The 22,877-nt window shown below is 35.9% G+C and overlaps 1 protein-coding gene across 1 annotated transcript in view; it reads right to left on the bottom strand.

Annotated features, from left to right (window-relative positions):
- Positions 1–1,329: 1,329 nt before the first annotated feature.
- LOC149794613 (tyrosine-protein kinase JAK2-like) overlaps positions 1,330–22,877 on the bottom strand; it is a 59,270-nt gene continuing 37,722 nt past the window's right edge. The window contains exons 8-12 of the mRNA XM_089968898.1: positions 19,319–19,434; positions 11,487–11,708; positions 9,848–9,999; positions 7,069–7,222; positions 1,330–1,677 (exon numbers count right to left, since the gene is read on the bottom strand). Of these exons, the coding sequence (XP_089825024.1) occupies positions 1,345–1,677; positions 7,069–7,222; positions 9,848–9,999; positions 11,487–11,708; positions 19,319–19,434 (977 nt within the window). The 3' untranslated portion in view covers positions 1,330–1,344. The remainder of the gene's footprint in view (positions 1,678–7,068; positions 7,223–9,847; positions 10,000–11,486; positions 11,709–19,318; positions 19,435–22,877) is intronic.

Raw genomic sequence — 22,877 nt, 5'->3', positions numbered from 1 at the left:
TAACACATAATTTTGAAATCTTTCAATGCCATTAATTTGTTATGAAAATAATTGTTTCAAGGTATCTCCAGTTTTTATAAATTCATCAATATCTGAAAACACACCATTTGTCAAATACTGAAAGGCTTCCATGCCAAAATGCTTTCTCTTAGAGTTGGTCAAATTCTGTGAAGCATTCTTGTGAGAAAAAATTTGCAAATGTTTTTCTAATTTTAATAATGACCAGCATATTTGTTGAGGTCTGTGGGTGGCATCATTTCTATAAATGTGAACAGCCTTCAAGCTAGGATGATTTCTTTCAAACTTTGTCTGAATTATTAATCAGCTTTTAATAAGAAGTTATTTAAATATTTTTTCTCTCCATTTTTTGCAGCGGCAGCTATACTTAATTGTGGATTGGCATCATCTGTCCAAACTTGAAACCTCTCCATGCCAGGACACTTTCTGTCAAATTCTGTTGGGCGGTTCTTAAGAAGCAGTGACCTAAAAGGTTTTCCTGTTTTAGTCACAAATGGCCATATTTGATGGCAGATCAGCATCATCTGAATAAATTTGAAAGAGCACATGCCAAGATGGCGTCTGTAAAATTTAGTCAAATTCAATTTAGCGGTTTTTGAAATAATATAAATGGTGATCGTAAATAGATGAAAGATGATGGCCAAAGTGCCATACCCTTGCACATGTGGCCATATGGCCAAAGTGTCATACCACAGCACATGTGGCCATATGGCCAAAGTGTCATACCACAGCACACGTAGCCATATGGCCAAAGTGTCATACCACAGCACATGTGGCCATATGGCCAAAGTGTTGTACAACAGCACATGTGGCCCTACGTCCAGGTGAGTTACAAATGGTGAATTTGCTTTTGTGGCATGAAAACTTAAACAGGTCATCTTCATATACATAAAAATACCAAATATCAATTATGAAAATTGTTTTTTTTGCTATTGTGGTTACAAGACCACAAAGTTTAAAAATGCATACAGAATTGAAGAAACTGCTGTAATGACAGAAAGACAGAATTGAAGAAACTGCTGTAATGACAGAAAGATCTAACTGGGTCATATACTTATGCTGTAATAACAGAAAGATCTAACTGGGTCATATACTTATGCTGTAATGACAGAAAGATCTAATTGGGTCATATACTTATGCTGTAATGACAGAAAGATCTAATTGGGTCATATACTTACGCTGTAATGACAGAAAGATCTAATTGGGTCATATACTTATGCTGTAATGACAGAAAGATCTAACTGGGTCATATACTTATGCTGTAATGACAGAAAGATCTAACTGGGTCATATACTTATGCTGTAATGACAGAAAGATCTAATTGGGTCATATATTTATGCATGCTAAGAAGCTCCTCATGATGCATTGATATACATACATATGAACATACATACTGATGGATGGAAACAACATATCAAAGGTTTCCTTATGAAGCTGTAGCAGGGGCATAAACACCATACCATAGGAGCCTATCAGTTCATTTAAGGTCTTGACAATCCATTTTGGCCGTGGTCTCTCCATGGTGTCCAGGGTCCAGCATTTCTGGATGATTGTTACCACTTTGTCCTTGGCTTTCTTGACTTCCTCAGAATCATCATGCCTGAGTTCAAGGTCAACAGCTCGAGGAATCTGGCTTTCAGAGCGGTAGAAGGCCAATATCTGCAGAAAGGAATTATGTTCAAAATACAGTGCACCCTCTTTATAACATTGTTCGAAATACAGTGCACCCTCTTTATAACACTGTACAAAATACAGTGCACATTCTTTATAACACTGTTCAAAATACATTGTACCCTCTTTATAAGACTGTTCAAAATACAGTTCAATCTCTTTATCACACTGTTCAAAATAATTTGCAATCTTTTAATTACACTTTTCATGCAAGTCATAAAAATATACAGATTTGTAATGTGGCATCACTTTGCACTTGATGTTAAAAGCACATCAGTATATGTAATACACAAAGTATACAGCGCTGTAGGTTGGGTCACTTTATACTGAGGTGTGTTACAAGTATGAAAGTTTATGTAAATTACAAAGTTTGCAGTGTTGCAAATGTGGAATCCTTATAATAAAATATATTAAAAGCAGAAAGTTTTATGTATTACACAAATTATCTAGTGTTGCAAAATGGGGTCACTTTATACTAGGAGGGGTGAGCAAGGGTGGAGGAAGGAAAATAAACAAAATACCAATGTATGTTAGTAAGGGGTTCAAAACTGCCAAATGCATCATGAGTTAAGGTAAAACAACAATGACAAAAGATGTGATGATTGTGTATGTGTGTTAAGGGTGGTAAAAGAAGCAAAACACCAAAAATATTCTAATATTTTAGTTCATGCAAATTAAATACAGACAGGATGTTTGCTTAAAACAAGTGAATAATGGATATATTTCATACAGTGATTAAAATCTCAGTATTTTCAGCCAAGAGATGAAATATATCCATTATTCGATATTTTCAAGCAAATATCCTCTCTATAATGGCAAGGGAACATGACACTTGCGTACAAACTTTTCACCAAGGAAGGAGTATAATGTACGTGTAATGTTTCATTTCTAAATCAGTGAAAAATGGTAGATCAGTTTGTTGAGTGTCAGGCTCTTAATTCATGGTAATGGGTTTGATATCCACCCAGGCCAGCCCAAGTCAGCTGTGTCCTTGGCAACTTAGCTCCTATGTCCTATCTCCTTGGCATGATGGAGTCAAACATGCATTAGAAGAGCCATAAAAAAGACCCAACAACAATCCATTTCAAATCATGATGTACTATTCCTAAAGGACCAAGCCACTTTAGCTTGTTTGATAATGTTACAGACAAAAGTCAGATTTAATAAAGGTTAAATGATTGGCCACTTTAGCTGGTTTGATAATGTTATTGACAAGTCATATTTAGTAAAGGTTTAAATGATTGGCCGCTTTAGCTGGCTTGATAATGTTGTTGACAAAAAACAGATTCAGTAAAGGTTTAATGACTGGCCGCTTTAACTGACTTCATAATGTTATTGACAAGTCAGGTTTAGTAAAGGTTAAATGACTGGCCACTTAGCCACATACAACACAATTTTGAAACATGACCCATATTCAAATGTTTGAATTACATATTCTGCTATAGTGGTTTGTTTTTCTTTTTGTATATACAATAAACTCACCTTATAACTACAAAACATGTAGCAAATAGTTGCACATTTTGATGTTGTTTTAGGTTTAATATTATTTCTCAGTGCAAGATAGGCTATACATGGCAACCAGCATAAATGGTGGAGGAAGAACCTAGTAAGAACCATGGGAAGCTACTGGCTAGCTTTCTTACTTATCCACACTGGCTGAGTCTGAGAATTAAACCTATGCTGACAGAGGTGAGATGCCAGTGATTGTTAAATATAAGTGCTTTATACCATCTGTTCACCCAAGGCCCCTGCATATTTGAAATAAGAGCATCAGATCTATCTATCCAGCATGAGACTCGTATTCATCACCATTTTCAGGCTCAAAATCACTCACTGGTGTTTCCAGAAACGCTTGCCCAGTTCCAATAATCTGATAAACTTCAAACTTTCAAAATCATTGTCATCACTGCTATCATCAGTCAGTATTTGCTAAATGAAATCGTCATCAGATGAATTATATAGGAAGTTAGCCATATAGTGTTTTCTAGGTAACCCATAATTTAAATTTGCATTTCTAAAACTTCCTTCCTGAATACATGGTAAAAACTATGACAATGCTAGTTCTGTGGACCAATGTACCAGTGAAATCTGGTTCAACAACCATTTTGTCTAGTGGAAGAAACCTGATTTATGAACCTGAAACAACATGTCACAATGTGTGCTTCAAGACCCCTATAAGTGGTGCACCTTATATTTCTGCAAGCTCTTTAAGGGTTAACAGTTATATACAAAACTGTATACTGTGTAGGGTACACTTTGATACGTGCAGGATTTCTTGTGCATCACAACTTTCCAAGTGCTGGATTTCCCCAAACTTTTTCACTATTTGCACACTCACATGCCCTAGCATCATCTTGGTCAAGGATATGATTTAAATAAACTAGTTGCTTTTTAATCTTTTGCTGAGTGCAATCATCCATTTGTCACTTGTATCAATATAGCATGGTCCTTCGTATAACACAAGCATGATCTAGAGGAATGTAGTCTTAACAAAGAACCAACTTCAGTATAAAGCAACCTTTTATAATGCAATATGGCTTCCCTGAACAGTGTTATAGAGCGGGACCACTATGATTATAATAAAAACACATAGGTAAAAATAGGTACACATAGACCTTCTAGTATTTATGTACCAAAAGCAAGCGAAATCATAGACTGCCTTACTATTGTTGATGCTGCAATGAACAGAAGTTGTCAGTTGTCACATGATCAAATGATACCAGTTGAAGTTCTTGATTGACTGAAGCAATTTAAAAAAAAATAGTTCTGACTTTGATGCCAATGAAACTAAGAATATTGTAATTTGCTAGCTATTAAATTAGTATATGTCCTGATATCCTGAGCATAAAATACATATGTCGTTTAAAACTTCAACTCAACAAATTGATGGTCTCTTCAATTGTTTTCATTGCAGTAAATAACAAATCAAAGCTTGGTCATTGGGAATTTCCCAAACTTTAAGTAAAAAAAATATCTTAAGAATTTGACATTTTTTGGTAATATCACACTGCCTTCATCAGCAACTAATACTGACAATGTAACTTATAATGGTCACATCATATGAGAAGACTAGTGTAGATGGGTGGTAATTCAATCCCCTCTTCCCTGCTTAGAGTTGGTCTTTCCTGTGGTATTTCAATTGCCTACTCCAACTTTCTTTTCCATATGTTGTTCTCCGATGTGATGTACTTGGTCTGATTGGGATGGAAGGACTTTCCCATATTGCTACAATGTTCATGTATGACCAAAGACTCACTAATGATGTGTTTCTTGATCCTTATTTCTAGCACTTGACCTGTTTCCCTGATTTAGTCATTCTCACAATCATTATGTTTGATATAATAAACCACACATTTTTAAAAATGTTCTATTTTGCCCCCCACATGTCTATGTTGTTGTCTTAAATAGTTGTATGGTTTTGTGATATACGTTGATCCTATGTTGTCTGAATACTCTAGCTAGGACTTCTGATGTACCATGGATATATGGCATGCCAATGTTGGTTTTATTTGGGCGACTCTTGGTTTTGTTTGGTATATTTGTCTTCTTTTCTGGAAGTTTAAAAATCCACTCTGAATAGCCATTTACCCTTAGTGCTGCTTTCACAAGCTCTACTTCCTCCACTCAGTCTGTCTCATCAGTGACTAAGGAGTTAGCTCAGTGCATTAAAAATCTCACTACTGACCAATTGTGTTCCAGATGGTGATTGGAAAAAATGTTGAGGTACTGGTCATTGTGGGTTGCTTTTCCATACACAGTGACTTTGGTTGATCCATCATCATTTATGTGTATATATGTGTGCAAGAATGCTAGTCTGCCATTTTCTTTTTTTTTTTTCTGATGTGAAATGAATATGTGGGTCAATGGAGTTGAAATGATTAGAGAACTCCTGAAGATGGTACTCACAAAACCAGTCAATGTATTGTCCACATATCTGAAACACACAGACGGTGGGTTCTTGGCTGATTCCAAGTCCTTTTTCTTTAAAAAGACTGGGGACCCCAATGCCACTACTCCTTGGTTCTGTTGTAAAATCTATCTACTACAGATAAAATATGTGCTGTCCAAACACTGTTTCAATAAAGCACAAATATGTTCAGTAGGAAAGTCTAGATCGCAGAGCTTAGTTTGCCTCTGATCACATTCATAGCTTTATACAATGGAATAATGGTGAACAAAAGCACTGATACATCATAAGAGACCGGTTTTCTACATGGTGGTACCTCTTTTGGACAAAGTATACACTACTGATGATATGGTGTTCTGCTTTGCTTACTAGATGCCTTGTAACAGAAGTTTATATTTGGTCAAATGATACAGAACACTGCCCAAACAAGATATTATAGGTTAGAGTGGGGCATCCTTCTTGAATTTCAGGTAACCCATATAGGTTTGGGATGTCTTCATCAGTGGGGTAGAGATTTGGTCTTTCTTTAATTACTTCAACATGTAAATTAATTTTTTATAATTGATGTTGTAGGGTTTCTCTAATTTCTGATGTGTCTTTGTTGTTAACCAACAGTTAAGTTGTTTATCTGTAAGATTCACTATCCATTTTCGTTGTTGAGCTAATTAGGGTTTCATGGTATCACACTTATCAAGTGTTATATCACAGCTATTATCTGCCAATTCAAGCATGACAGGAATCATATTAAATGGCTATTATCTGTTGATTCAAGACAGGAATCCTAGCAAATAATGGCTATTATCTGTCGATTCAAGACAGGAATCCTAGCAAATCCTGTCTATTATCCGCCAATTCATGCATGACAGAATCTAAGCAAATAATGTCTATTACCTGCCAATTCAAGCATGACAGAATGTTAGCAAATATAGACTATTATCTGCCAATTCAAGCAAGACTGGAATCCTAGCAAATAATGTTTCTTATCTGCCAATTCAAGCAAGACAGGAATAATATCACATTACATCTATTATCTGCCAATTCAAGCATGACTGGAATCCCAGCAAATAATCTGCATTTTTAAATTTTTTTTATAGATGTATTGACAATGCAGAATGAAATAAAGAATTCTTACCTTATCTATTATCTGCAAATTCAAGCAAGACAGGAATCCTAGCAAATGTCTATCTGCCAATTCAAGCAAGACAGGAATCATAGCAAATGTCATGCCAATTCAAGCAAGACAGGAATCCTAGCAAATGTCTACTACTGCCAATTTAAGCAAGACAGGAATCCTAGCATATCACAAATTTAACACATGCAGTTGATATAGTGCCAAGTTTCAAACAAATAAAGCATATTAGGCAGAAGCCGAAGGCTTTCACCAGAAAAATCATACCTAGCTCACATGATCTGCTAATTCAGTCTTGCAGACAATGCCTTCTTTTGCATGTATACAAGATCAAATAACAAACCTCTGCATGTGTCATCTCATTGAAGGGTGGCATGTCTCCAGGGTTAAGACCATGAGAAAACATCTCCCATAATGTGGTTCCATAGGCATAAACATCTGACTCTAGTGTCATCTGAGCAAGATTGTCAAAAAGTTCCACTGCCACCCATGGCAACCTGGCAAAAAGAAATTCCAAGGAATTAATGGTTCACCTGGTGCCTTGCCTGATATAGACACTTATATATTTTCACTAATAACCTTGACCATGCCTAAGGATCAAAAAAGGGAGTAGGCATGCAGGAATATGAAAGGGCATTAGTACTTATTAATAATACATCTAAATATGATAATATCCCTTCAAGGGCTCAGGACTTATGACCATACAGAGTAACTTGAACTGCAAACTTAACCATGAATTTCAAATGACACAGACTTTGTCCAAGTGCCAGAGGAAAAATCTGGGTACATGGGTATGAAAGGTCAAAGCTCCTTAATTCAACAGTCCAAGTATGGTAGCATATCTTTTGAATACTTAAAACCATACAAAATTACTTTAATTAAAAACCTAACCAAGATGTTAAAACTATCCTGACCTTGTCTGGGGTCACAGGCAGGGTAGGATTGCATGAATATGAATGGCAGGGCCTATGCTACTGTGCAATTATAACATCTATCCCTCCCAGTGTGTGGGTCTTATGACTATAGAGAAACAAGAGGCCCTAGTCAGCCTAATATCACCCACGTTGCTGACATGTGCCTAAAAGCCAATGCAAGATTAGTTGGCATAGAAATCTGCATCTGCAGGATGATTTGTGCTTAAATTTATCCAATGCCATTGATTGCATATGTTATGAAAACAATCGTTTCAAAGTTTCCCAAGCTTCTGTCTCTTTATCCACATCAAATCTCATGTCAGCATTATGTGTCCAATATCAAAAGGTTGCTTTGCCAGACAGTTTGTATCAAAGATGGTCTAACTATTCAATATTTTTCAGATGTGTAAATGTTTTCTACTATTTGTAACCTCAGCCATATTTGATGGCAGAATGCCAATATTTGTATAAACATATTCAAACAAGAACACTTTCTTTCAAACTGATAGGATTTTTTGTCTTCAGTGGTCATGTGCAAAAAGTTTTTAATGGTTTATCTACTTTTAGTAACAGGTGCCATATTTTATAGAAGATTACAATCATCTGTACTAACTTATGAGGGATAACAATTGGTCAAATTCTATTTGGTGGTTTTTCGTGAGAAGTCATTTAAAGGATTTTTTTGTTTTTTGTAATGTCTGCCATATGTGATGGCAAGTTGACATCATTTGCATAAATATGAAAATCCCTATTATAAAATGTTTTGTGCTAAATTTTGTCAAGTTTGGTCAAATTCTATACACCAAGAAAAAGCCACTGACATGTTTTTGTCCTGCTTTAATCAGGGTAGCCATGTTTGATGGAAGATCTGCTTCATTTGTACAAATGAAAAAAAACCAATTCGATAGAAACTGTTATGGCAGTTTTTGCATAGCAACTAAAAACAATTTGTGATAGACTAACATATTTTTATAGTTTTGGTAATGGTGGCAATGTTTAAAGTGGCTTGGCATCATGTGTATAAATCTGAAGGTCTTTATGCCAGAATCCTTTTTGTAAAATATAATCAAATTCTGTTCATCACTTTTGGGAAAGAAGTCATTTCAAGTTGTGCTTATCTTTTATTTTTAGTAACAGCAGTCATATTTGACAACGATCAGCCTCATCATTTGTATTTGTAAAGGACTTTATGCCACAATGGTCTGGGCCATGATTATAATTGCCAGGACTCAGTATGGGAATAAATCATTAAATTTCATGTGTAAAGAGTTATCTCCATAAAAACCAGCTGTCACCGTCTAAAATAAGGAAACAAAATCAAGAAAATAAACAGACTAATTGAAAATCTTATTTATAACTATGTCTTTCTGCACTACTGCTAAGGAAAAACAAAGATCAGCATGTTTGATTATAACAGCAAATTCCTCCGCTATTCCAGATAATGGTCCACAGCAGAACAGCTATATATATATATATATAACCTTACCAATAAAATGGGTTTTGCATGTGAATGTGTGTGCATCTATCAACATTTTTCACTCTAAATAAAAAAGGACTGGGGGGTGTATTTGGATATGACTACAACTCCCCCCTGAGAATTCAGGCAATAAACTTGTTTCAAAAGGTACGCATGATGGTTGACTGAGTTGGCACTGGAAGTCCATTATTTCCCATAAAAAAAGTGGGCAAAAAAACATATTTAAAAATTGGGTGAGAAACTCCAAGACCTCTGCATTTATTTAGTGTTTGATTGAGTGTGCTATATGACTGAGCAAACAATTATTGGCTTTGTATGCTCTGGACTGCACAAAAGTTGTTCTCTGGATGCCCGAAAGACATACACAATGAAGACTTAATGTCTTAACTATTGATGGCTCAATAATTAGATTAACAATTATTAGCTGGTTAAAGAGCTAAAAAAAAAATTTTTTTAATAAACAAGAAGATACTGTTTCTCATTCAAGAATATAGCACATACTGCCAAATCATTAAATCAAACTGGTTTATTTTGGCACTTAAGCAATGTAGAAATTCAAGAAATTGGTGAAATTACTGCAAAATCATGGGAGCCATTCCATAATAATGTAATATTCAAATTTATGCTATAATAAAGCATTCCATAATGGTGGCTTCCTTGTATTAGTAAGTATTAATAGGCCGAACATTTGCAATCCTAAGATGGTTCTGATGCATTTCTCGATGAATTACCTCCTCTTGTTGACAGGGTGATGTAGGGGGAGCTGATTGTATAGATGGATCAGTCCAGGGTCAGCAATTCTGACCTTCATCTCCCTGTGATTGTATAAGTGCACTAGGATGTTACCGCAGTGGATGTTTCCATGGTAGAGATTGGCATCTTCCTGGAATTTGATAAAAAGATGCATCTCTGAAAAAAAATATGATCCCATCCACCAACCATTTTGCCACTGCAAACACACACACACATATCTATGCCTCAAACTGCATTACCTTCCATAAACATCATTTTTACGTTTTCTGTGCGTGAAATGGTGCAATCAATGCTGCCAGCATCAGCGTGTGAAATTCTTGCCAGCCTGCCAGGCTGATGCCAGCTAATTTCACAGTAGACTGCAGCAAAAAATGAGTTGCCATTCCATCTGCCCAGCTGGAGTTTCATGTATATAGAGATTAGTTTATAAATCGTATATTTTTATATATATATGTATTAAAAAAAACACAACTGTCATGCCTGATTAACAGAATTAAAGGTCTAAATACTCTCTACAGTTTTGGAAGGAAAAGTTTTTAAACACAATATCTCACCATATAAGATCTTCCTGACACCATCATACATATTTTGTCCCCATGCTAGACACAGATGTATCAATTTGGTGGCCTGCAGTGAATGGCGTTCATAAAAAATAATCAACCATCATCTTTTATGATAAATGACACCAAGGAATTAAAATTATTTTAGTTCATAATCACACTTAATATTTCTTGCCAAGTATAGCCTAGTATAAACTGACATAATTAGGTACCTATCGATGACCAACTGGTTAATTACTGGTAAATCATATCATTGTTTACAATTAACTATGGGGAAAGCAGGTACTATTTTCATTTATATACACTGTATTACGTTTATTTGTTGGTAGCAATAATACAAGCCCCTGTGATCAAAGGCAAACTCACCACTCAGACTACTGTTAGGATATGGAACACCAGGTCTTTTAAAATTGTGTCCAAAAGCATAAATTCTGAAAAAACTTATGTTGCAAAACAATGAAGAAAAATTTCAAGATATTAAATTGTTTTGTTGAATAACATCTGGTGGCTAAAGACAGGATCCAAAACCATACAGAGACAGGCAACTTCGTTTTTAAGACCGTCTTTAATGTGCAGATGGAGTAGCCTTGTAAGAATGGACCACTTCTACTTGTTTTTCAATCAAACACCAACCACCTTTTAAGAAAGTTATTCCAGTTTTTGAATGGTCACCATGGTGGTGGTGGTGGTGTGGTTCCCCTTAAACTATTAATTCTACAAAAAGACTCTGCTGTCATGGTTCCATCATATTTGTTTCTGACTATTCAGAACAAAACATCTGCACACAACACATCTCTGCTTTCTTATGTATGTCGCCCCAATGCCATACACTCTATAAACTTCATTACACTTTTACTAGTTTATCAATTCACTCCCCCAGTATTCAACCAATTTGTACACAAATGCAACTATACTAACAGTACACTTTTACTATACTTTGTACACAAATGCAACAACACTAACACTACACTTTTACTATACTTACCATATTTAAAGTACATGCATCTATGTGTCTGTTCACTCTAACAATTTCAATGCCCTTTACTCCTGTGCTTACCATAAAAAGCAGTCCTTGTGCCACCTGAATAGCAACATCCATCAGATGGTACAGAAAAAGAGGGCGCTGCCTGTCATGTGACCTTAGGAAAGAAGCCAAGCTTCCATGTTCAGCATATTCAAGCAGGATCTTTGCAGGGGATGACAGAACGATTCCCCGAAAAGTGGAGAAGAATCTTACTTCTTTCACAGATAGAAATCTGTTCAAACTCATCTGGAGGGACTGAAAAGGTCAGTAATATAATTAGGTATTGTATTTATATATTAACAATATGTTATTATATTATTTTGATAGTGATCTAACTGGACAGCTGGCTATACCTCTGAATGTCCTCTTTCCAAACAGCTGATAGATTTAATTGTAGTAATGCTGTTTCATGAATCATTTTCTATTGCTCTATGAGTATGAAGCATGCACTATTTTTGCAACTTTCCAGGAAACAAGCATTCTGGCATATTGCTAGCAACAAGCACTCTGGCATATTGCTGGCAACAAGCACTCTGGCATATTGCTGAAAAAAAGTTCTCATTAGTAAGAACAGTAGTCAAAGCAAGACTCAAAAGCCCATTAGAAATACAGTATGATGTGTCCACACATTTTTTGTACATTTGACACCCTCTGAACACATGTCTATTAAATGTGGTTCATTGTAAATTTAACCAAACTGGTTCTAAAGGTTGTCAATATAGAGTAGTAACCTTATACAAACGGCTATATTCTGGCTCCTTTCCTGATGTCAAAAATACGATGTGCAACAATGTAAATTATGATATTTTTATATACTTTTAATCCCATTTTACACATATAATGACAACAGGACAACAAAGACTTCAGGTTACAAGCCATCAATCCATGGGAGAAGGGAAAATAACAAGAATTTTGTAAATGCCACCTGATGTGTCTGTCTCATGAACCTTTCCCTTCTGATGACACTGACTTCTGAGCCAGTGACTTGACTACTGTATCATGTGTGGACATAAGGAAAGTTTTATGTAAAAACCCCAACTCTGCAGAGGTTAAAAAGGAGATCCATTGATAAGGAAACAGGCCACTAACTCATATTATCCATTGTTACATAGACCTTGACAGCAGGTGGTAAGATAATGCAACAAACACTGTCAAGATACATAAATGGCTAAAGTTTCATTAAAATATCTTCAGTGGTATAATATTTAGAGCCATACAGGGTACAATGATGCCGATCAATATTTTCCTATGCATGACCTTGACCTGGAGGCAGCAGCCAGGTGATACACTGTCTAGTCATTATAACAGCCAACTGGCTAAAGTTTCATTAAAATATTTTCAGTGTTTTCTAAGTTATACACCAGTCAATGGCATAAATCTGAGTTAAATTTTCCCTTGATGTAACCTTGACCTTGTAGCAGGTGATGCCATTACAGCATGCAACACATGATCAGTATATAACTGAGTAAAGTTTCATTAAAATATCTTCACTAATAAAAGTTATGCTCCAGACAATAACACAAGTCATGTAATTAATATTTTCTCAATGCTGTAACCTTGATCTGTTGACTGGGAAGGGGCATGGCTTTGGTAAAAAAAAAACATAGGCTCATTAACATACTTGGGCAATGTTTCATCAGAACATTTTCAGTGTTTTTTTAAAGTTTTACACCGGATGATGGTACAAGTCTGAGTTACATTTCCCCTTGCTGTGACCTTGAATTTGTCATAGGTGGCATGGCTACAGTAGGCAATGTAACATCTAGACATGAAATATAACTGGGTAAAGTTTCACTAAAAAATCTTTTGTAGCTCAAAAAGTTGTTGTTGTTATTGTTGTTGTAGGGTTTTACGCCATTTTTCAGCACACAATAGGCTATACATGGCAACCAGTATAAATGGTGAAGGAAGAACCCGGGAAAACCCTGGAAAGAACCACTGACCCACGAGAAGCTACTGGCAAGCTTTTTCACATACCCACACTGGCCGAATCCGAGACTCGAACCCAAGCAGACAGAGGAGAGATGGCAATTATCCGTAATGAACAGCGCTTTAGAACACTCAGCCACTTGGGGCCCCCAGCTCAAATGGTATACTTAGGACAATGATTCCTCAAACAGAATTACATTTTAGCCTTGAAGTGGCCTTGACTTTAAGACAGGGATATGGCTGTGGTGTGGGTTATACTATTTAGTCATGATATATACTTGGGCAAAGTTTCATTTGAATATTTTCACTGATTCAAAATTTATACTTCAGATATGGATAAAAAGTGTGTGTGTGTGTGTGTGATCTGGATTTTTAACATAGCTTTAACAATTTTTCAGTCATATCGCTACAATGTCTGCAGTGTGACAGTTTATAGTGATGTCTAGCACTGGGGTATCATGCCGCAGACATGTAGCATGATGTCCCACCCAGCCACGATATCCTGACACCAGACCGACCAGTCCTAACACTAACCTCTTAATGTTAATTTTAAAAAATTACAAATATAATTATATCCTAAACCTTTAATTACATGTCTCACATTTGTCAAATATGCCAAAATAGTAGTGGAATGGGGTTTTGTGAAAGATATTGGGACAAATTCAAGTTTGTTTCAGTTTTAAAAAAAGGAAAGTAAATGTCATAATGATGTGTTAAGTACATGTATTCTTTTCTAAGACCATGAACTATCATTGATTTTCAGGACAGCAGTTGTTTTCTGTTTGAATTTTACATAATTTCTCTAACTCACATACAGTGCAACCCCGCTATAATGTGCCCCGCTATAATGCGAATTCAGATATAATGCAGTCATGGTGTGGCTCCCGAAATTTCGTATATTCATTCCACATGAAAAAATATTTTTTCTTCTTCTTCAAAGTATGTATTTTTCTTGTACCGGGAAAGAACATTTTTTTTTAAGTACAAGAAATAGTGTGCAAAACGTTTAATATCATTTTGGGGGAAGAGTTTGCACATGAATTTTAATATAATACGATCGTGGTGTGGCTTCTGAAATTTAACAATATCACCTGGTTCTTGAAGTGTTATGCCAAAATAAACATTATCGGAAATGTTACTTATTACTGGTCCATAAGTAAAGTCAGTTGTGATTGTCTTCAATTAATTCTGTATACAATCGTTGCTCAAACAATAGCTAACATGTGTTTCTTCCTTAACTGCATACACAACCAAGCAGCAGACAATGTGGTGGTTGATAAAAGATTCCCACAGTTTAATAAACATCAAAAAACGAAAGCCACCAAGATGTTTCCTAGGCTTGGCAGTGTTATTAGAAGCAATCAGTTGACCAGTAAATAATGTCCGCTTTATTAGCTGGAAATTGAAAAGGTATGAAATTGTACATGCGTTCAACTGTAAATAATTTTTTTAAAGTATGAGAAATAGTGTGTAAAATGTCTATTATCATATTGGGGAAGAGTTCGCGTACAAATTTGAATCTAATATGATCGACGCATGGCTTCTGAAATTTAACAATTTCACCAGATTCTTGAAGTGTTATGCCAAAATAAACATTATCTAAAATGTTACTTATTATTGATCCATGAGTAAAGCCAGTAAGTCGTCTTTATGATTGTCTTCAATTAATTCTGTATACAATCATTGCTCAAACAACAGCCGACATGTGTTTCTTCTTTAACTGCAGCAAACAATGTGGTGGTTGATAAAAGATTCTCACAATTTAATAAACATTTAAAAAAATGAAAGCCACCAAGATGTTTGCTGGGCTTGGAGGTGTTATTAGATGCAATCAATTGACCAGTAAATAATGTCGTCTTTTATTAGCTGGAAACTGAAAGGGTATGAAATTGTACATGTGTTCAGTTTAAAATTAATTTCTTTTTATAAACTTGACTCATGACCACTGCAGGCCTACTGCACTTAGTTCTCAGGTTTTACATGGGTATGGTGTTTGTTTATGAACTCTTTATTAATTTCCTATTTTTTATAAAAATATTTTACCATTATGGAAAAGCAAGTTCACAAACACAAGTCATTCTCTGCACTTTGCGCAGTGATTAGTATAGTAGTTTTTGCACGTTTTTTCGATATTCACAAAATCTGAAGTAAAAGTTATATGCAAGCTGAAAGCATGTGTTGATTGTTAATTATTCTTGCTGTAGTCATTCAAATGAATAGGCGTACAAGCTTTAATTATTGGAAATTTGCAATGGATAAATGTACACGGAAATGCATATGAGAACATTTTAGCAGTATGAAATTTGTACAGACACCATTCATAGACCCTGGAACGCAATGAACCATACACGTGCTTCATCTTTCTTAACCTAATTTTGCTGTTAATTTTTTCCATTGAATTCAGACACATAATGATGTGTGACAAAATTATTGAATAGTTTAAATATATATGCAATTTTGGCATTGGAATTATATATATTATGGATTAATTGCATGCCCCGACGGTACGATATCAGACGGTAAGTAAACGGTGTTGATACTCTGTTCATGCTGTATATTAGACATTGAATTCGGACACAATGATCTGGGAATTTTTAAAATTAAATACTGTAAATATTTGTGCAATTTTTCAGTGGATAAACTGCATGCCACGACGGCATGATAGTAAATGGTGCTGATACCCAATTCATCACACACATTAGATATGAATACACGTATATGTGCCAATGAGTTGTTCTCTGAAGAAAGTAAAATACCGTAAAACCCCGCATTAACGCGACCCCGATATTAACGTGATCCAATTTTTGGGACCTCAATTATCGTGTTATAGCGGGGTTCCACTTTACGATATTTACTATATATGTTGGGACACCATAAATTAATTTTGAAAGTAATTTTTTTGTGCACTGCATGATCTGGGACACATCGTTTTCTCGAGTTTTAAGTTGTGGGACACCTTTTAAATCATTCAAAAATTACATGCCGGAAAATGCACTCCAAATGAAATTTTATTTTAAAAAATATAAAACTGTACTTGAGATAAAACTCTTTAATCCACTGCAGCATCATCTCATCAATACAACCCTTTTCCTGCACATGTACGATCCATTCTTTCATGCATGAATTTTTATTTTAGCTTTTTCATACCATGAAAAATTATCGTTAAAGACAACACATCACCTAAAACAAAAACTGCAAGGACTAAGCTCAGATTTTGTCAAATCTGCCCCCATCATGCTAATTTTCACACTTTTGACCCCCATCTTACTGTCAGTCCACCCAGGAATGAGATCAAAATACACTAGAATTTCATCCATGTTAATGATCATATTGTCAGCGAAATCATCTGCTTCTCTTCTGGCATTCAAGAATTCATCAAATGATTTTATTTTCTCCAAATCTTTTGGGTGACGCTGGGTCATTGATGTCCATGCATGAAGCATTATATTGTGTCACTTTTTAAAAATTGTTCCATTGTTTCAATTTATTTTCAAAATTCCTGTGAATACTGGTGAAAAGGAATCAAAGTTAGCTTCCATATCTTGGCCGTCTTTGTATATAAAAAAAAACCAACAAGAACCAACAAAAAATCAGCACACATAAAAGAATCCAAAGTCGGCTTCCAAGGTTGGCTTGCTTTGCAGTAAAATAACCTTTGTACTGATATCCTTAAAGAAAAGAAAAACCAGCTTCAAAGTATCCAAAGTCGGCTTCCAGGGTTGGCTTGCTTTATAATAAAAACAACCATTGTCTTTGATGTCCTGTCGGTAAGTTCAAATAATGAGTTTATTGCTCGCTGCCAGTTGTGTTTATTTACTACCTGGGCTTCTATGTGTTTGGCATCTGGGCAATGATGTTTGTGGGTAAATAGTATACACAGCAATAACTTGCTTTAATTATAATTTTTGTAACCCATGCTAACGAAAAGATTGTCGCTTGCACTGAAGTGAATGTATTTTCAAATAATGATTTTTATTTGCGAGATACTGTCATATAGTTGACCTGGATATAATTTGATCTACGTTATTTTGCACCTAACACCATGTCATGCATGAATGGTGTTTGTCTTCAAGAGATTGGTTGATTATTTCCCTCTCGTTTGCAAAATCATCTGCTTCTGTTCTGGCCTTCACAAATACATCTAATGATTTTATTTTCTCCAAATCTTCCGTGCGATATGGGGTCATCGATGTCTGTGCACAAAGCACTATAATGTGTCACTTTAAAATTTGTTTCATTGTTTCAATTTATTTTCAAAATTCCTGTGAATACAGGTGAAAAGGAATAAAAATTAGAATCTATGTCGGCTTGCTTAAATAAAATAACCTTTGCACTGACTTCCTTTAAAATAAAAAGAAATAAAATCTGGCTTCAAAGCATCCACAGTCAGCTTGCTTTGTAATAAGAATAAACTTTGTCTCTGATGTCCTGTCGGTAAGTTCAAATAATGAGTTTACTGCTCATTGCCAGTTGTGTTTATTCACCACGCAGGCTTCTATGCACTTGTTATCTGTAGTTATTAACACAAATGGGAAATGATGTCTGCAAGTAAATAATATACAGAGCAATATATCTTGCTTTAATCTTATATTTGCAATCCACGCTAGTGAAAAGATTGTCACTTGCACTGAAGTGAATGTGTTTTTGAATAATGATTTTTATTTGCGAGACAGTGTCCTATAAGTGACCTGGATGTAATTCAATTTTGCTTATTTTGCACCTAACACCATGTCATGCATGAATGGCGGTTGTCTTCAAAATATCGGTTGATTATTTCCATTTTGCTTGCGATTTTGTTTGATCCAGTTTCCAGGTGGATAACATATTCAAACCTTTGAGCACAACCAAACATAATTTGTTTCTCAATGGTCATGTCAATGAACAATGTATCGCGTGTTAACATACATAAGCAATATAGGCTACAGCATGGAAGCCTATGCATACATACCGGTATACAGAGTCTGTTGATATATTTTATTCTTTAATGCCCATGATGAATGAAAAGGAATAAATGATAACAATAAAAGGTTAGTTTCTTTCTTCTTATCATCAGATAAGCGTTTTATCTATTTTATTGGAACATGCTTGGGGGGGGGGATGGGCCACAAATTCAATATAAAAAAAATTTCATTTCTTAAGTCTTGTGAGATATGACTAAGGTGAAAAGTTTTACCATAAGTTCTGGGACAGGAAAAAAATTAATTATTTTATCATGTCCCAATATATACGGTAAATAGGGTAATATTTTCTGGCTTTAATCAGCAAGCTTTGTAATGTCATCATTCCAATATTTTACAGGGTGTCAGTTATAGTGTAAGCTTAACCATCCTACTTTATGTACAGTTTTTAGACCACATTTACACAACAGTTAGCACATAAAGAGCAATTTCATCTACTGCATGAGGTACTGACCGATCAATGATTGTTTTGGGGGAAGGGGAGAGGCTGTGATTTTCTTTCAAGACAAGATATTTTATTTTCTATTATTTCAAGAATTTTGAAATAATATCATAGATATATGTTATTATTTTGCTTTAAATTAGAACAATATATTTTCCAAGTTGTTTGAAAGCTGGAAATGTGAGAAGAAAAAAAAGATCCTTGTCCCCTGCCTCAGAATATTAAATTGTTGGTCTCTAATATAATTGTGGTAAACCATGGTGCATATTTTCTCTTATGATTTTACTCATGTTGGGATATTATGTTTGGGGCAAGGTAAAATTTTCCATGGGCAAGTTCAATTTTCCAGTCAGCTTGCCCTGGACAAACTGACATTTATAAACTCTGTAAATCTCTGGATAAATGCTGGTTAGCCTCATGCCAGTATTTGATTGAATTAGGCAAGTGACTGGAAAATTTGTTCAACCAATGAAAATTTTCACTTGCCATTTGAGTTGGGTGAATAAATATTCTACCCATGTAGAAAGAGGATTTACCTCCCAACATCTGTATAGGTATTTCTCTCCAATTTCTTGAGTTCGCAGATGTTTGACTGCTATGAATTCATCATCTTTAAGAACAGCTTTCAACACTTTGGTAAAGTGACCATGACCTAAAATGTGATATACATAAATTTAAACAAAATTAATTTATCCATATTATCTAATTTAGAAACATGAAGAACAAGAGACTATCACAGGAATACAAAAGGCATGTAGACACATGTTTTTATTTAACATCTACTGTGCAAATTTTATATTTTCCTTCTGGGGATGGGGTAAAGCTAATTTTGATTATGTGATAGTTACCTGCTACTAGTGCACTGATTTCCTTTTCCAGGACTCAAAATCCCCCATTTAAGCTAAATCATTCTCTCCTTCGATCAGTATTAGAAAGTTTAAAAACTTAAAAGAACAAAGTCCCAGTCCAACTCTTGCATCACAGTCCACTTATGGAGCACTATCCTCTTTTGAATTGGACTATGCATACAGGATGGGAGGTAGAAATCTCTGAAATAGTAGCAGGTATCACACAAGTTCAATTAGTTGACTCCCCTCCATCCCACACCCAAACATTTTAATAGCAGCTATACTTTCCCTGCTACTATTATATTTCTGAAATTAATAAGGGTGAAACTGATGCCCTCCACAAATCTGGTATGAAACTATTGTACATACCCATTTGGTAGTGTTCACTACTGTAAGTTGGTAGAAGGTTCGGACACTTGTGCTGTTATAATAGGGCCCAATTAAAAATTTCCTTTGTTCTCCTATGCCAAACATCACTGGCAAAAAAAAGAAGCTAGTGTGAGATCACCAGAAACCGATTCTCATAACATCATTAAAAGAGGAGTGATTCAAACAGGCCCGATATGTAGCAGCCCTAATTTTCTGTTCTTTAATTTCTCATGAAAAATAGGTCACACTCATTTAGGGACTGATAAGTCCTCTTGATAGTAAGGACAATCCACCTGGAGATGTGGACATAAATTTATCAGATCAACCCTTAATACGTACAGTGAGGTGCTTCCCTTTCGAAGAAGCCAAATAAAATCTTATTGAGACCAGTAAATTAAGGGAATAAAATGCTGGACTCTAATCAGTTTTCACTGACATGTGCCAGTTTGGACTGGTAAAAGAAGATAGGCATCCATGATAGTGAAGATGTTCCTGGAAATGAAACTGGTAGATGTCCTTTAGAGTGGAAAGGACCTATATATCACCTGTGATGACCAAAGCCCTGAAAACAAAGCTAGGAATATTCTAATTAGGACATTAGGAATAGGAAGACACAGGAGGAGAGGGTCCTATAGCTGACCTGCTCCCTCCTTGGGGAAGGGGGAGTAGTCTTAAGATTTTTTTGATCTTGCTGGACACCTCATCTAGTGAACAAACTGCACATGATAGCTTTGGATTGATGCTGCTATAGTGAAACTGCTGGAACTATGCCTGCATGATGAATTCGGAACAAAGTCCCAAAATGCAGTCAGGGTAAGTTTGCTTCTTGCCCAATTTTGACAAGACAAAAATGGCCACTCAGGGTTGGTGTTGTTGGTCCCATAAATCCTGTGATACCACAGAAAGGATGAGGCCACTCCACTTCAAGAGGAGCAGACATTAGATGTTTGTCACTGTGGTCCAGCAAGACTTTAAAAGTAGCATTCCTGTGGAGGTGGAGCATCTCTGCAGAAAGCGCATGCCCCTTATGTCTGTTACACCTCTGGCAAATGCTGAAGCGCCACTAAAAACAATTATTTGTACTTCAAGAGAATGATGAAGGCTGCCAAAAATAAACTGGCATGCAGATAGTAATGACAAGATTATAGACTTTAAGCTCCAATGCCTCCAAGGTTTAAATTGGGTGGTGAGTCCAGGTCCCAGCCAATATCCCCACTTGTGATGTCCCTGTGTTCAGAGGGTGTGGTTTGGTGGAGCTTATGGGGCAAAGCAGGTAAGTGGATGATATAACTGGATGCAGAAAACAGCAGATGAAGCACTGGGTTGGGGGACAGACCACATTCTGCTGCTTGGCAAACACATGTGCCCAGGAAATCTTCTGTGTAAACTCCAGGGCTACCATGAAATAAAAGGTCTGGATGTGATGTTGCCCCCAAGAGTCTTCACAGAATCCTTTTGTCATTAGAACCCAATGACTTCAGACACAATTCCAGGGAAAGGTGGTGGTAAACATCATTAACCGCTGCATCAAACATCCAAATTTCCTCCACCTCCTGGTCTGACAGGTGAAAGGAGGCTGGGGATCCTAATGGAGAGGTCAGAACTTTCACCACCTCAGTGTACTCATTTGAGTCCATTTTTATAGACATAACATCATCATCATGATGGGGAAGAATGACTCATTTCCCAAAAAGGGGTGTCCTACATTCCTACTGGGATTAAAAGAGAACACAGGAAAGAGGTGGTACTGATCTGATCCCCCTCCCTAGCATGGAGATCAGGCACCAAAGATCAGTTCTGTAAAGATAAGCTGGACAAGCCCTCATAAGATTTATTAGAATGAAATTACTATCTTCCTTCTCAGAAATACATAATTCTCTAATCACTTTCAGAGGGCACTGCTTCTCCCTAATCAGGTGTATGTAGGGGTGAGTTGGTGGGTGGGTGCCTGGTTTCCAGTGTTTTTCTTTCCTTGGGATGGACCCAGGATTGATCCCTCATTGGCACTGACATCAATTTGAGCATCAGGGATTCTTTGGCATTATATGATTTCTGAACCGTGACAGTTTTGGGACTTTCTTGCCTCACAAGGGCATTATAATTTTCCTTCCCCTAAATGTGTGGCAACTTTCAGTGAAGTCCCATACCTCATCAGACCGAAGATAGCCAATTGGATAAGTGCCCATATGTGTACACACAGTGAAGGCTACACAGGCAGTTTGAATGTATCTCGGGGCCTTTTTGTGCCAACACCTTGCATCATTAAAATTTTGAATGAAAAAACTTTATTAAAAACAAAAAATCCAGATCCCCCCTCCCAAAGATACACAATACTTAACTGTAGCAGCAAAACTTTGAATGGGGATACAATTTCATAAAGGAACGATTGCTAAACAAGATGCAAAGAAAAAAAAAAAGACAAATTTACAAAATGATCACAGATAACTAAACTTTACAAAACAAGCACAGATACCACTAAAATCACAGATAACTAAACTTTACAAAACAAGCAAAGATACCAATAAAATATAGCTGAACTCAGACTAATACTAGTTCAATACAAAAAAGGTGAAATGCCAAAAATATGCTTTAAAACTGAAAATTAAGGCAAATTTTGACGAGCAATACTGCACACATGTAATGCACACATTGTCCAAGGACAAATAGGATCATATCCTGTATGTGGGCTGTGACACAGGAGTCAGACTGGTATCTTGTTTTTTTTCGGTTTCAAAACCTTCAAAATACCAATAGGAGCAAGGAAAAATTCTGACTGAATAGGGTACACTAAGTCAAGGAAAAGAGCGTAGAAACAGGTAATGTATCACTGCTATTAGAAGAATATTTCAAAACTATCAAAAAGGTGATATCTATGTTA

Source organism: Sinohyriopsis cumingii, chromosome 8 (assembly GCF_028554795.1).
Source record: "Sinohyriopsis cumingii isolate HCF-2022 chromosome 8, ASM2855479v2, whole genome shotgun sequence".
In the NCBI taxonomy this organism is placed as follows: domain Eukaryota; kingdom Metazoa; phylum Mollusca; class Bivalvia; order Unionida; family Unionidae; genus Sinohyriopsis; species Sinohyriopsis cumingii.
This window is presented reverse-complemented; position numbering and strand designations above follow the sequence as displayed.